Here is a 16056-nt window from a genome sequence, read left to right on the forward strand (position 1 = left end):
CTAGCTCTTTGTTTCATTGATTTTCTCTATTTCCTCTCATAAATTTCATTGCTTTCTGGTAGTTCCTTTTCTCATTTTTATTATTTCCTTGCTCATGCTTGCTTAGGATTTACTTTGCTCTTCTTTTCTAGGTTCTAGAGGTGGGACTTTAGATGATTGACTTTAGACTTTTCCTCTTTCCTAATGTATTCATTCATTCATTCATTCATTCATTCATTTAATTTATGATAGTCACAGTGAGAGAGAGAGAGGCAGAGACACAGGCAGAGGGAGAAGCAGGCTCCATGCACCGGGAGCCCGACGTGGGATTCGATTCCGGGGCTCCAGGATCGCGCCCTGGGCCAAAGGCAGGCGCCAAACCGCTGCGCCACCCAGGGATCCCCCTAATGTATGCATTTAGTACTTGATTTTCCCTCAGCCCTGCTTTAGCTGTGCCACAAATTTTGATATGTTGTTTTCATTTTTATTCAGTTCAATGTATTAAATTTCTTTTTCCTTGAGAAGTCCTCACTGACCCATGGATTACTTACAAGTGCATTTAATTTTGAAGTATTGTAAAATTTTCCTCCTTTCTCTCATTGATTTGAGTCCATGGTGATCAGAGAACACATTCTGTATGATTCCTATTTTTTTTTTTTTTTTTAAGATTTTATTTATTTGAGGGATCCCTGGGTGGCGCAGCAGTTTGGCGCGTGCCTTTGGCCCAGGGCGCGATCCTGGAGACCCGGGATCGAGTCCCACGTCGGGCTCCCGTCCCACGTCGGGCTCCCGGTGCATGGAGCCTGCTTCTCCCTCTGCCTGTGTCTCTGCCTCTCTCTCTCTGTGACTATCATAAATAAATTAGAAAAAAAAAAAAGATTTTATTTGAGAGAGAGAGCACAAGCAGGGGGAGCTGCAGGCAGAGAGAGAGAAGCAGGTGAGGAGCTCCTTGCTATTTGCTTGGGTGAGGAGCCCGATGCAGGGCTCTATCCCAGGACTCTGGGATCATGACCTGAGCCAAAGGCAGATGCTTAACCGACTGAGCTATGCAGGCTCCCCTGTATGACTCCATTTTCAAATTGGTTGAGATTTATTTTTTGGTCCAGGATATGGTCTATCTTGGTATATGTTCTGTGGGAGCATAAATAAAGTCTACTTCACTGTTGGGTGGAATGTTTTATAAATGTTGACTCAGCCCTGTTGGCGATCATGTTGTCATCTCAGTATCAGCATTTACTATCTTTTTTCATTCAGTTTGAGATCTTCCTGGTTCTTGGTATGATGAGAGACTTTTTTCCCCTCAATATGTAACAACCTTTTTTTCCCCAAGTAATCTCTATGCCCAAGGTGGGGTTTGAACTTACCACCCCAAGATCAGGAGTCCCAACTGAGCCAGCCAGGCAACCCATGAGGAGTCTTTTTATTGGAACCTGGGACATTTTTGTGTTATGAGATTGAATCAAAATTTAAAATTGTTTTAATAAACTTCCTGTGAACTTCTTTGGCATGGGAGGGGAAAGTGATCCTCCATGATCCTCCACCAGCTCTAATCTCTGGCTTTATTTGGGATTCCCCCCTCTGTACTGCTCCCTACACTACAGTGCAGGAAACTACCTCTAGGCAATAAACTGAGGCAATCAGAGGGCTCACCCCATTTATTTCCCTTTTCTCATTTAATGAAGTTCTGTACTACCTGCTTTTCAATATCCATAAACATTAAAATTTTGTCCATTTTTTTTGTTATTTATAGTGGAATGGTGATTCTTTTTTAAGATTTTCTTATTTATTCATGACAGAGAGAGAGGCAGAGACACAGGCGGAGGGAGAAACAGGCTCTATGCAGGAAGCCTGACCTGGGACTTGATCCTGGGACTCCAGGATCACATCCTGAGCCAAAGGCAGGCACCCAACTGTTGGGCCACCCAGGAGTCCTGGGAAGGAGATTTCTATAGCTGTGATCACTTCATGGGTAGAAATGGAAGTCTTCCTGAGCCGGTTTTTCAGCTGGAACAACTGATGTGAAAGGCTAGACTCTTAAGAGAAAGGACCTTGAAACAGCATGACAAGTGTATAAGGTAATAATTCTCCCAGTCCTATCCCATAAGGACTTATGACCTTTTGTTTGTACAAGACACACTGGAAAAAAGGGGATATTCAGACATTTGAAGAATTATCTCATTCAGGGTCCTACGTGATAATGATGTCCACAGATCTGAAGCATCATCACTGACCCATTAGATTGGCAGTATATGGTGATGAGCTGACAAATGGATTCCAGACCCAGGTATGGCTCTCAGGGGTTCTACTGGGTTCAATAGATCCACCTAGCAGTCATTTCACTGGTCTTTAATGGGGTAACTGAGATGGGCATAGTTGATAGTTGGCAGAACTACATTGACCAATACAGGGTAAAAGCTATCACAGTGAAGGCCAGCATGAAGCTCTTGAAACTGCCTCCACTATCTCAGGCCAAGATAATAAAACAATTGCATCAGTGGCCCTTGAAGACCTAAAGGTATCTTATCAGGTAACCTCTCTGAACCAGAAGTACAAGTTGTGGGGTATAGATAGGAATCTAGATGGGGAGTAGAGGAGGGAGAGAAGTACCCTTTGCAGACAGGATGGCTGTAGCAGCAGGGGCTGTGAGCTGTCCCAGACCCTCCTCTGTTAGTTTTCCCAGGAAAAGGGGCCCATCAGGATCCTGAAGGGATTATTCTAGAACTTATGAAGTAAATGGATCTGAAGAGCGCTGAGCATGTGGCTCTGATCTCCCATTCCAGGACTAAGGCATTCATTTCCCAAGCTGCTGAGAATGCTGCCAGCACTCATCTGGGTTCCCCCTGGGAAATGCCTTTGCCTGAAGTCAGTCACCTCACCCAAGCACATGACCCTTCCCTGGCCCATGTGGGGGTATGCATGTCTGGCCACTGGGCTCAACAGGTTACACATTTCTACACAGCTATCCTAGCTTGAGGGTGAGGGGCTGATCAAGATCTTTGTTGAGACCACTCAGTTCAACCTCCCCCTACCCAGTCAGGCTTCCTCCACAGGTACTGATTCGGAGGACTCCCCTGTCATAAACTTCCTGTGCACAAGTTTCCAATTCAGTCTGTTTTGCCAGGGACTCACACTATAACAAATTAAAATTTAAACACTTTGAAATTAGCTGTGTGGAATGTTGTGCCCGCTGCTCAGACAATTTCAGAGAACTCCATGATGCTGATGGTCGTGGTGTGGAAAGATTTTTTTTTTACAATTTTATTTATTTATTCACGAGAGACAGAGAGAGGCAGAGACACAGGCAGAGGGACAAGCAGGCTCCCCGCAGGGAGTCCGATGCAGGACTCAATCCAGGGATCACGCCCTGAACCAAAGGCAGATGCTCAACCACTCAGAGCTCAGAACCACCCAGGAATCCCTGGAAAGATGTGTTAAATGAGCTTTTCATCCTAACAGTAGGGATGGAGATTATCGAAATGGCAAATTTCAAACAGTACCATGCCAGACTTGCGTTATGGAGTCTGGCAAGTGTGAGGCTGGCTGTAGTTATCAGTGCAGCTGATGCCAGACCTGTTAGCTGGGATGGCCTCATGTGAATGTAAGTTACTCAGACAGTAAGCTCAAACACTATGATAGAAACAAGTTTCTGTGAGCTTCTGGTAAGGAGAGGAGAGTCAATGGTCCCTTTACCCTTCCTAACCTCTGTGACCTCATATATTTGAGTGACTATAGCGACTAGCATAATCCATCTGTCAACAGCTGGTCTTTGGCCCATTCACAAGCCTTGAATTTAGGCAGAACTGTCTACTTCCCTTATCTCCCATCAAGATACCTATTCCATAATTACCCAATGACCAGCCCTAGGTCTTAACCCTAGTCTAGAAACTAAGGGATCATCTTTTTAATAATTTCAGGAGCTGGTCATAGAAACAAAACAGAGTTCTCCTTAAATTTCTTTCATCTTAGTTTCATTTTCTCCAACAATTATCCTTAGGCCTTATTTGGATCCCTTTAGAAAAGTAGAATCCATTGTCCATTCATGCCTTTATCAATATACCTAACAAAAATAATTCTTAAGACCAAAGACATATCCACTTAAGTACATTGCCCACAGCACCCATGGGATGTAGCCTACAAATGCATTCTCCCTTTCTGCACCAAACCCCAATAGCTCAAGAGGACAACCCACTTGGAGGTCCTATCTCCAGTCTACTCAAGACTGGTAAACAACATCTAAAAAGAACACCACCTCTATAGTCAATGGTATTGTAATAGTGTTACATGGTGACAAAGGGCAGCTATACTTGTGGTAAGCAAGGCATAACATACAGAATTATCCAATCACTATGCCTACACCTGAGACTAATGTAACATGTAATGTACTAATGTAACATACTTTGATTGAAGTATACTACAACCAAAAAAATTTAAAAAGTTTTAGTGGCTCAGTGGTTTGGCGCCTGCCTTTGGCCCAGGGCGCGATCCTGGAGTCCCGGGATCAAGTCCCGCGTCGGGCTCCCAGCATGGGGCCTGCTTCTTCTCCCTCTGCCTGTGTCTCTGCCTCTCACTCTCTCTCTCTATGTCTATCATGAATAAATAAATAAATAAATAAATCTTTAAAAAAAATTAAAAAGTTAAAATTCATTAAAACATGTACACGAACACTTAACCATACATAGCACCGTTTGCAGTTGAGGGAAATGTAAACATGAAGGTGCAGTATTAAATCATAACTGCATAAAATTAACTATAGTACATACTGTATCACTGCCATAAAAAAAAATACGAAAAATAAAAAGAACACAACCTCTTTATTTCCTCTTGAGATACAAATGTTCAGTTTATATGAGAATGAGACCGGTACTAGAGACAGTAGCTAGCTCTTCCATTTGTTCCAACAAATTCCAGGCTCAACAGGATCTAGACTATTTCATCTATTAATATTCAGCTTATCAAATCTACAACCTGGTACTCCTTGAGTAAGACCGTCCCAGGAAGGCCTGATGTGCTAACGGTCAAAGTCGGGGGTGGGATATACAGAGGGTTCAATGTGTACACGCAGTTTAGGCTGATGTCCCCATATGCTAACATTTCATTATTTGGTCAGAGCTGAGAGTGGTAACAGGGCGCTGGCCCACTGTTGCTCCACTGCTCCTCTGAATCTGTTCTTCTGCTTTTGAGGGAGAGAAGGTTCAGATCGTCTGGGAGTTGGTGGGGGCCATTCCCTTGGCAGCTTGCTGGGCTAACCAGTACTTGTATCTTTTGGTCTTGGGCCTCTCAAACTTCACCACAGACATAGGTACTCTCACAGTGTCAAGTCCATTTACCTGTACACAAAATGACAGGAATCCTCAGAGGTCAGCTGGGCAGATAAGAACTACTACCACCCAATCCCAGCTTTTTACCCAGCCAGAGAAAGGAGACAGTATGTGACACACTCACCGTCACCTCACACCAGTACTCGCCCCACCGTGTGATGGGCTCTTCTGGTAACTTTAATGCATGTGGGGCGACCACAACACCAAGCTGCAAAAGGTCATAACCAAAAGGAGCTCTGTTTACATTAATGCAATTGTAGGCAACCTCAAAGAAGGTTCTGGAATTTCCTGTATAGGAATGAATAAAACTGAAGAGTTTACCCTGGCTGATCCTATGGGAGGGCAGAGACCTCCATGGATAGTGGTAGAGAAAGTCCTAATTTCTCAGAGAGGGAAGAAGATTCACTGAGAGAAACAGGTCTTGAGACCAAAATCACTTCATCCACAAAAGTATAAACTACTCAGTGAGTCACATTTCCTAGGTTTTCCCTAGCTAGAGAGGAAATAAATGATACCATCTTTTCCTGTCAGTCTTCAAATTCTGATCATCCTTAACCCTTAGCCATTTCCCTCCCACAACCCCTGCCACCAACCAACACTTTCCCTAACTCCAGCCTTCCCTAACAAAGGATCAATCCTGGGCCTCCTTCCCAGGGGTAGCTTCTACCCTCTGAGGTATAGTAGTATTTGGGAACACTCACATTTTTGAAGAAATGGCGGGCAACTATTTCGGGATTTAGTTCCCATTTGATGTTGTTCTTCATCCCCACCTCCAGGTGACAGCTTCTCAGAAATTTCACTGTCTGACAGGAATTATAAACGGGACATAAGTTAGAGTTGTGATCAAAGAATAATGTTGTTAGCAAGAGGCACGAGGTCTGAGTTCAGGAAACGGCACAATTTCTGCCTCAAGCATATAGGCGAGAAGATGAAGGGGAAAGACAGAACATTCCTATTGTCTCAGGGGTGATTTTGTAGAAAGATGTTTTAGTGATACTGCAGAGGGGAAGGTTGTTCCCCCTGTTATACCTGGTTGTTCCTAAGCAAGGAGAGATAGACCATGTCAAAGTTAGACTTATTGGGGCACCTGGGTGGCTCCGCAGTTTGAGCATCTGCCTTTGGCTCAGGTCATGATCCTGGGGTCCCAGGATTGAGTCCCATATAAGGCTCCCCACTGGGAGCCTGCTTCTCCCTTTGCTTATGTCTCTGCCTGTCTCTCTGTATCTTTCATGAAGAAATAAATTAAATTTTAGAAAAAAAAAAAAACAAAAAACCCTAAAGTTAGACTTGTCAATGGGGATCAGTGGTATATCTCAAGACAGACTGACTTTCTTCTTCTTCTTCTTTTTTTTTTTTTTTTAAGAGAGCGTATGAGTGGGGAGGGGGCAGAAGGAGAGAGAATCTTAAGCAGGCTCCACACTCAATACAGAGCCCAACGTGGGGCTCAGTCTCACAACCCTGAGATCATGACCTGAGCCAAAATCAAGAGTCGATGTTTAACTAGACTGAACCACCCAGGTGTCCCAGGCTAGAATGACTTTCACAGATAATATATATATATATATATTTATTTTATTTATTTATTCATGACAGACACACACAGAGAGAAAGGCAGAGACACAGGCAGAGGGAGAAGCAGGCTCTATGCAGGGAGCCTGATGTGGGACTTGATCCCGGGACTCCAGGATAACGCCCTGGGCCGAAGGCAGGTGCCAAACCACTGAGCCACCCAGGGATCCCCTCACAGACCATATTAACTCAGTACTTCTGGCCCTTCAATCCTACCACTACCCCATTAACAATTTCTCCCTGTTTACAGAATGAAGTAAGCCATATGTTTTATAATATTACCCTGTGTAAGTCCTCTGCTTTTGCTAGAAGATGTTTGTTAAAAACATGCCTGGGGACTCCTGGATGGCTCAGTGGATGAGTGTCTGCCCTTGGCCTAAGGCATGATTCCGAGGTCCTGGGAGTCGCACATTGGGCTCCCTGCATGGAGCCTGATTCTCCCTCTGCCTGTCTCTGCCTCTCTCTCTCTCTGTGTCTCTCATGAATAAATAAATAAAATCTTAAAAGAAACAAATACCTTTATATCTTTTCTATCCTCCTAGATAGAAAGCCTACTAAACCCTCAATTCGATCCCATCTGAAAAGAAGCCCTCTCCAATCACCCTAATCCTTTTTGGTCCACATCATTCTTATACTGCCTTGAGGTTACTGATCACTTTCTCACATGTCTCTGTTCTCTGCCACTTGTCTGAAAATACCCACGGAGGCAGAGCCCTCATCTCATACTCTTCCATGGATCCCCTGGTACTGGGCTGGCGCCTTCCTCAATAAGCTAGGGCACTTCATCCAATGAGTAAGGACCTCCCAGGAGGTCTCAATACCAGTTATGGCAGCCAGACATTTCCCCTTTCTCCAACATTTGTGTCTGCAATTAGGAGATTTCAAGGAAATCAAGGAGCCTCAGGAAGAAATTGGTAATTCCTTAGGTGACAAATAAGTAACAACTTTCTATGTTTTTACTCACCATCTCACCTGTCCTGGTCTGTATTTTCTCTAATTTTCCTTCTTGTCTTAGCTGGAAAAGGGAATTAAAGATAAAAAAAAAGAAAAAGAAAAATGAGTCCATGATAAATATCGAACTCTTACTATGCTGGACATAGGCCAGGTTTCTGGATTCCTGTTCTTGTAATCCCCACTTCATTTTTAAGTTAGACAGCAAAGGAAAGGAAGTTGCTAGAAGAAATTTTAAGATTCTATTCCTCCAAGTCCCTCTGCCTTCCTTTGTGCTCACCAATTTCTCCTCCTCAAACAGTTTCTTGTTTTCAGGGGATGCATATACAGCCAGACCTTGAGGTAGTAGTCGATTCCGGCCCAAAGATTTCTTCACCGAGACCAGGTCACCCCGGACTCCAAGTCCTGACAAGGAGAACATGAGACATTGCACTTAGGAGGGCCTAAGGAGATGATCAAAGAAAGGCACGTCTCTTAGTCTCTCTTAGTCTCTCGCGGAGCTTATTCCTCCTACAAAAAATGTTAATAGTCACTAAGAACAACACTTAAGAGACTTCTAATTCCCTTTGCAAAGAAGAGCCGTTCCCTCCAGGGCTTCCGTGGCTGTGGCACGCGCCCTTCGGCCTCCCTCTCCCTGCACACCGTTCCTGACGTCGCTGCATTCGCGGTCCTTGTTCGACGCGGGAAGGCAATGGCGCGACCACAGTACCTCTGACGGCTGCTGCTTCTCGAATACAGAGAAAGGGCGAAAGCAGCTGAGCAGCCAGCCTCGGCAGGAGCGTGTGGCGGGCCTTACCTTCCACCGACCGCGTGAGGATGAGCTCCAGGCCGCCCCTGGGCCCGTGCTTCGTGTCCTCCACCAGCCTGTAGACCCGGTGTCGCCGGTGCAGGCGCGGCTTCCGGCCCTCTCCGGCCAGCGGCACCTGCCACCAGCGCTCCACGATGACCGTGCCCTGGCGGCGGGGAGCGGGCGAGCGGGCGTGAGCGAGTCCCCCGGGGCGCCGCTGCCGGCCTCGGCCCGCCAGCACAGGGCTCCCGGGGGCCGCCCGCCACCCCCAGCCCGCGCTCCCCCGGAACAAATTCGGGCCAGGGGAGGACCCGCCCCCGCTCAGAGCTGGCCCTCACCCGGCTGTGAGAGAGGCTGAAGTCGCGCTCTGGGCCGGGGGCGGCCCCCGCGAGTCTCGGGAGCAGCAGCCCACGCGGCGCTCGGCGCAGCAGCAGCGACAGCCCCGCGGCGGCCGCCATGTTCCCGGCGCAGGCGCACGACAGGCCACGGCGCTGCCCGGGCGGTGGGGAGGAGGGGCGCGGGGGGGCGGGGCGGGGCGCGGGGCGGGGCGGGGCGGACCCGAGCTACGGGGCCTGAGCCTCACGGCGGGGCGGGGAGCCCGGGAAGCTGAGGCCGCGCGCTCCTCTCCGGGAGCTCCTCTCTCACTTTTCCTTTAGATTTTTTTTTTTTTTTTAAGATTGTACTTATTTATTCATGACACACACACACACACAGACAGAGACAGGCAGAGGGAGAAGCAGGCTCCGTGCAGGGAGACCCACGTGGGACTCGATCACGCCCTGAGCCGAAGGCAGACGTTCAACCGCTGAGCCACCGGGGCGTCCCTCTGATGGACAATTTAAAGTTAACATGCTTCACACTAAACCCATCTCTATACCCCGCCTCAAACTGCCTCCCCTGCAGCCTTCCCAGCTCAATGATGGAAACTATTCTTTCAGTTCTCAGACTCCAGGAAATTCGGGGGGTTCTATCTTTAAACTATTTCCAGAATCCAACCACTTCCCACCACTTCCAATGCTTTAGCCTGGAATGAGACACTGTCTTTCTCCTGGATAACTGCAGGAGACTCTTGGCAAATCTGCCTTAGTGTTCCACAGTTTATTTACAACACAACAATCAGGATCTTTAAAACAAAACAAAACAAAACAAAAAATCCAGCATACATCAGGTCATGTCATCCCTCTACCCAAAACTTTGCAGTGACTTCCCTCCTACAGTAAAAGAAAAGGGCTGCGTAGTCGTTTACAAGGCCTCCCTAATCTGGCCCATTAGCTGACTTCATCTGCTTTTCTCAAAGCTTACACTATGGCCTATTTCTTGAAAACCTCAGGCATTTTCTTCTCAGGACTTTTGCACTGGCTGTAGTTTAGGAATGGAATGCTCCCCCCTCCACCCCATGTTGGCTTGGCTAAACTCCCTCACCTCCCTCAAGCCTTTGACTAAACATCACCTTTTCAATGAGGTCTCTCTCTTTGGATCACCCAATTTATTTCTCTAGCCTGCCCCACCCCTTCACACTCCTGATCTTCCTTTATCCTGCTCTTTTCTCCACAGCAGTTATCACCTAACATACTAAATTTTGTTTATTGTTTATGTTTGTCTTCTCACTGTTAAAGATTTACTTATTAAAGAGAGCATGTAAAAAAAATAAATAAAGAGAGCATGTAAGCAGGGAGAGGGAGAGGGAGACAGACAGACTTCCCACTGAGCAGGGAGCCCCATGCTACATGACCTGAGCCAAAATCAAGAGTTGGGTGTTTAACTGACTAAGCCACCCAGGTGCCCCTGTCTTCTGTTAAAAGCTAAGTTCCATTAAGCAGGGATCTTTGTTTTGTTTACTGGTGTATCCCGATCACCTAGAATACTGTCTGGCTTTCAGTGGGCCCTCAATATATGTTGAATGGATGAATGAATATGCAGAGGGCTCAAACTGGTGACCACAGAATCAAATTTTGCTCACAAATGTTGGCTTTTTTTTTTTTTCATCGATTTGAGTTAATAGCCACTAGTGAAAAAATTTGAGGAATTTAACTTTCCATTTTATGTTGAAAATTATACAAACTGGGACCACGGAGTGTATTTCTTCAACTGGTTGGAGCTGAGTTGTCAGCTTCTTTTAGGGTATGAACTTTCCCTTTTGCTACAGCCCCACCCAGGAGCTCTACTAATTTTCATTAGCTGTCCTGGCTCCTGGAGGCTTTTAGTTTGCAATTCTTACTTTACAAGGCAATGAAATAATTCAACGATGTGTAGCACCCCTGGATTATTAAAGGTAGGGATGGTAATAAAAATATCAAATTGATAGGAACTGGGAACCAACATATCAGATCAGACATTGGATCAGGGCCTTGGAAATCTACAGTGTCAGACACGAACCATTTAGTTGCTGAAGTGGGACGGTGTATGTGTGTATTGCTCGATAGTGCGCACACACATGCATGCATGTGCCAGAATAAGGGGCCAGGTTGGGTGCCCTTGACAAGTGCTCAGGCAGGGCTGTTTACAATCAGTACAGAAAGTAAAGTATTTTAATGGCAGTACAGCCATGAAATACATACTAGATGAACAGGAGCCTTAGTTAAGGGGGCTGGGTGGGGTAGGGGAGCAGCAGAGTGGAGCCCTGAAGCGACCTAAGGGCTGACTCCTTGCCCATGTCATAGTGCCCACTGGGTCACAATGACACCAGGTTGCCTGAACCTCTGTCACCCGTTTCTGAACCTCACTTTGCCGCAGGGAGGCACTGAACTGAGAAACTGCCTTGTTACAGGTCACGCCCCTCTGCCTTCTCCCTTTCTTACATCAAGAGGGGAAAAACACGGAACTACCTCTACCCGATCTGGTCACCATACGCCTATTACCTTTACTGCTACAAATACCGGATCACCCTCCGGGAGAAGATGCTGCCTTGTTATAAAAGGTACTTACTTTCATCTCTACTTATAGTTGTTTATGTAAACTGTCAGGAAAAATAAAAGAATTTGCAGGAAATTTCCAAGTGGCAAGAGATAATAGCAAAATAGGATAGAAGGCTGGCATGGAACTTTAAAATTATTCCATCTGGCTGGCCTGGGAGAATGGAAACAGGCTGGTTCACAGAAGATACAGAAGACAGTGCCAGATCCTAGTCCTATGTACCTGGAAGTTATGATCCTCTCTTCTCAGATGCAGAGGGAACTAACTTGGGGCTCTTTTTCCAACCAGCATCACTTATAAGGAACGGGAGGACTTGACACTCCGGCCCCGTTCCTGCCTTCAGTGCTCCTGAGTCCCTAGCAGGCCTTCAGGTGGTCAGAAGCACTGAGCAGGGTGATCACAACCAGTTTAAAGAATTATACTCGGTAAGTGGACTGTGTACTGGTGCCGTGCTGGGGAACCCCTGGCGTAATGTTAATAGTACCTTGTGAAGAAGGGGTATTAGCTAGTTGGAAAATTGTAGATCTTGGAACTCATGTATAATAGCTACTTGCTTTAGAAACAAGGACTCTGACCCAGAAATATTAAATCAAGGTCACAGAGCTGGTGGCGAAAAACAGAATAGGAAAAGAGGAAGTGGGAACAAAGAGCAGAGCAGACTTCTGGGACATAAAGTTGCTTAGATGCTAAGCAGGAACTAGAACCCAGAACTCAACTTGCCCCTGTATCACACTGCAGTAACATGCCTGTGGGTGACCTCTGCACTTTAAATGAGAAATAGAATTCAGAGAAAACCCCTATAACGGAAAGAAGTGGAAGAGCATTATCAGTGAGACAGTAAACAAATGACACAATGTTGCTTAAGGAATAAACGGATTTAAGTTTCTGAAGGGTTGGTGCATCCCTCAGGTGAGGTGAGCAGGCAGCGGTACTGCAACTGCACTGACTCCTTTCTAGATTGTTTGATATCAAGAAAAGCTCTACCATAGAGAATTAGGTCCTAGGATTACGGGATAGAGTAAGACTTTGGCTCCAATTCTCCCAGGCTCCCTGTCAGCCAATTTGCTTTCTCAGACACAAATTGGCCTGCAATTTGAGATGAGCATAGGAAACTATTACTTTTTTCTTTTCCAGGTTGGGAAGCTGACGGTGCTGGCTACTGACCCTCTGCTCCACCAGGACCCAGTGCAGTTAGACTTCCATTTCCGCCTCACCCCCCAGACCTCTACCCATTGGCACGGTCTTCTCTGTGACCATCGACTCTTCCTGGATATTCCATATCGGGCCTTGGATCAAGGCAACCGGGAAAGGTGACTAAGCCCAGAAGGGAAAGCAGGGAAGGAGGGTGAGAGAGGAAGAGGCAGGAGGTTTTCTTTTTTTAAGATTTTATTTATTCATGAGAGACAGAAAGAGGCAGAGACACAGGCAGAGGGAGAAGCAGGCTGCGTGTAGGGAACCCGAAGTGGGACTAGATCCCAGGTCTCCAGGATCACACCCTGGGCTGAAACCGCTGAGCCACCCGGGCTGCCCAGGTTTCCTTCTTTTATGTCATAATCAGGTAGTGGGTAGGTTAACCTATGAGGGTTGATACTTTCATACCACTGAAGTGGTGTGCAGACAAGCCTGTGAGCCAAGCGAGAATCTGGACTTCCAGGAATAACAGCCCACAGGAGGCTGCTGGACTCAGATTCAGAAACACAGAAGTGAGGATCCATAAATAGTTGAATAATAGGATGTGCGCCTTCTGTTTGTCTTTATAGAGCAGTTTCTTCTCCTCAGGCCCCTTGCGGGGCATGGGTGTCAGTTCTATTGTGTGCAATCCTTGGCTTTCAGAGAAAAAAAAAAAATCAATGCAAGTTCATCAACTTTCACTTCCTGGCTTAGGTCAAAAAACATTGAGCAATAAGATTTCTTCTACTCCAAGTAAGGGTCTGGATTTTTAGTTCACTAAACACTGTGATTCTTCCCTCTGGCCCCTAGTTTGACTGCAACACTGGAGTATGTGGAGGAGAAGACCAATGTGGACTCCGTGTTTGTAAACTTCCAAAACAACCGGAATGACAGAGGTGGGGATGGGCTGTCCTTCCTGGCCTGTGGTGCTGAAGCAGTTGACAGCAACTTTTCCTTTGTAGAGGACCCTTTTCTCCTCACTCTTTAAGAGAAGAGGCATTTCAGGGATTTAAACTGCCCCCCTCCCCAAATGAAGGCACCTAGCACTTTTGTGTATTCAAATTACACTGGGATTATGAGGAAGGCCCTGCAGGTAGAGGTCAGAAGCCAGACTGAAGCAGCACTGGTGATTTTTTTTTTTTTTAAGATTTTATTTATTCATGAGAGAGAGAGAGGGGCAGGCAGAGACAGGCAGAGGGAGAAACAGGCTCCATGCAGGAAGCCTGATGCGGGACTCGATCCTGGGACTCCAAGATCACACCCTGGGCCAAAGGCAGGTGCTAAAGCGCTAAGCCATCCAGGCATCCCAACAGTGGGGAAATTAACAGAGAACCATTAAGGCATGTAACTGGTGGGATAGAAGGGACCTCAAACATGTTAAACATGGACAGTGTGAGGCATAGGGCTAGGAGGGTAGGAATATATTTAACCAGATGCTTGGAGCACATGTTACAGAAACTATGACCTATTCCCTCATACTCTGTTGGTCATTAAGGCAGTAGATGGTCAGGAGCTTACACCATCATGTTGGGCTTCATAAACATCGGCTTATTTAAAGTTCTGTGAGGAAGGTTCTATGACTCCCATCTTACAAATGAGAAAACTGGAGTTCAGGAAGGTTAACTTATAGAATGTCACAAAGCTAAGTAAATGTTAGAGCCACGGCTGGAGTCTAGGTCTGCTAGTCCATACCACATCACCCTAATGCCTATACTACATGGCTTCCCCCCAGCCACTCCCTCGTTCTTGAAAGCAGCCAAATCTAGGGGAATCATTGTATGGAGCCTCAAAAGTGTTCTAATTTTCTTCTCTTTTCACAGGTGCCCTGCTACGGGCTTTCAGCTACATGGGGTTTGAGTTGGTCAGACCAGATCACCCTGCCCTCCCTCCCTGGGACAATGTCATCTTTATGGTGTATCCCCTTGAAAGGGACCTTGGCCACCTGCCCAGTGAGCCTCCTTGAACATGCTTATTCCTACTGAGAGGGGCTGGGAGCCTTGATAAATGGGAACCAGGATGTGACTTAGGATACCTTCCATCCTAGAATAAAGGGTAGTGCAATCCTCAAGTGTTCACGATTTCTTGGGAGGGGGAAAGGCACGGGGTTGGCTGAAAAAGAGCCTTATAGAGCTGAATTGACAATAAGATAAATATTTAGTGGGGGGAAAAAATCAGAGGGACCTGAACCAGAGGGAGAAGGGAGCCAAGGATTTTAGGTTCCTTTGTGTTTCTCCCTACTCCCAAAGCCATTTACTTATCCTAACCATTTACTGAGCACTTACCAAGAGCAAAAACCAGGCTCTAGGGAATTCAGAAAGACTTAAGCCTTGTTGGGAAGATTTTTTTCCATATATTTCAGTTCAAATTAGAGAAGTACTAATTCCTCCACTTTAGACATGGAGGAAACCCAAGAAGGTACCCAGATTCCACAGTCCCACAGCTTTGGCTTGAGAGGATTTCAACAGACAAAATAAGAAAGCATAGAAGAGGGCAACCCAGACAAGTACAGGGTTGTGTTGAAAGAATAAGGAACCTGCCTGATTGGGCTGTTAACTGACGAGACCTAAAGGCCATATTAAAGGCACAGACTTGTATGCAGAGTAATAGGAAGTAATAGGAATGAGGCCCCACTCATTTCCCTGAGCAACAAGTCCTATGAATGATTTGTATCAGGGATCGTCTACTTAAGGGTGAATGCCAAGGGGCCAAGGACCTGGCAACTATCAGGCCTCATGACCCGGTTGTTGAGCAGTGCCAACCCCTCAGGTGGAGCCTGCTTGGGGGGTGGGTTCACTGCCAGACCAATGGCAGCCCTTCACTGATTCTTCTACGACCTCACAAGCTACTCATCAGAGATGCTCCTTTAGCCTTTCTGCTAAAACCTTTCTTTCCCATAGAAAAATATGGGAAAACATAGTTGCTATGCAGTATATGGGTAGGTGTAATTCCTAGATTTAAAACCCTGCACAGGGATCCCTGGGTGGCGCAGCGGTTTGGCGCCTGCCTTTGGCCCAGGGCGCGATCCTGGAGACCCGGGATCGAATCCCACATCGGGCTCCCGGTGCATGGAGCCTGCTTCTCCCTCTGCCTGTGTCTCTGCCTCTCTCTCTCTCTCTCTGTGACTCTCATAAATAAATAAAAATTAAAAAAAAAAAAAAAAAAAAAAACCTGCACAGGCATGCCTGGGTGGCTCAATGGTTGAGCGTCTGCCTTCGACTCAGGGCATGATCCTGGAGTCTCAGATTGACTCCCACATCGGGCTCCCTGCATGGAGCCTGCTTCTCCCTCTGCCTCTCTCTTTCTCTGTGTCATAAATAAAAATCTTAAAAAAAAAAAAAAAAAGAAACTGCACAAGGCATCCTTATGTGC

General features: G+C 46.4%; 3 protein-coding genes across 4 annotated transcripts in view; 2 read left to right on the plus strand and 1 right to left on the minus strand.

The window, feature by feature from the left end:
* The window catches only part of RIIAD1 (regulatory subunit of type II PKA R-subunit domain containing 1), a 37595-nt gene extending 26139 nt beyond the window's left edge, over positions 1–11456 (plus strand). For both annotated transcript variants that reach the window (XM_049095334.1, XM_049095333.1), the window contains exon 5: positions 11372–11456. The gene's annotated coding sequence lies outside the window, so the exon portion shown is untranslated. The remainder of the gene's footprint in view (positions 1–11371) is intronic.
* Positions 4772–9101, minus strand: MRPL9 (mitochondrial ribosomal protein L9). Its single transcript, XM_025452971.3, has 7 exons — positions 8943–9101; positions 8614–8770; positions 8098–8222; positions 7831–7881; positions 5999–6100; positions 5422–5505; positions 4772–5306 (listed from the first exon to the last, which is right to left on the minus strand). The coding sequence occupies exons 1-7, from the start codon at positions 9060–9062 to the stop codon at positions 5172–5174; spliced, it is 774 nt and encodes a 257-aa protein (XP_025308756.1). The 5' UTR covers positions 9063–9101; the 3' UTR covers positions 4772–5171.
* OAZ3 (ornithine decarboxylase antizyme 3) lies at positions 11349–14755 on the plus strand (the record flags this gene model as incomplete). Its single annotated transcript, XM_025452972.3, is given in 6 exon segments — positions 11349–11521; positions 11806–11866; positions 11868–11942; positions 12652–12827; positions 13498–13583; positions 14508–14755. Coding segments are annotated over 6 exon segments (714 nt in total), but the record flags the coding sequence as incomplete, so codon positions are not given.
* Positions 14756–16056: the final 1301 nt, after the last annotated feature.

Source organism: Canis lupus, chromosome 17, assembly GCF_003254725.2.
Source record: "Canis lupus dingo isolate Sandy chromosome 17, ASM325472v2, whole genome shotgun sequence".
Lineage (NCBI taxonomy): Eukaryota > Metazoa > Chordata > Mammalia > Carnivora > Canidae > Canis > Canis lupus.

Bases quoted from the DNA above. Each gene is read 5' to 3' on its own strand.
- MRPL9 (XM_025452971.3), bottom strand. From the start codon at position 9,062: ATGGCGGCCGCCGCGGGGCTGTCGCTGCTGCTGCGCCGAGCGCCGCGT. The intron at 7,882-8,097 runs GTGAGCACAAAG...TCCCTTTTCCAG, and splicing joins TGTTTGAGGAGGAGAAATTG to CTAAGACAAGAAGGAAAATT. The intron at 5,506-5,998 runs GTGAGTGTTCCC...GACCTTTTGCAG, and splicing joins CCCGCCATTTCTTCAAAAAT to CTTGGTGTTGTGGTCGCCCC.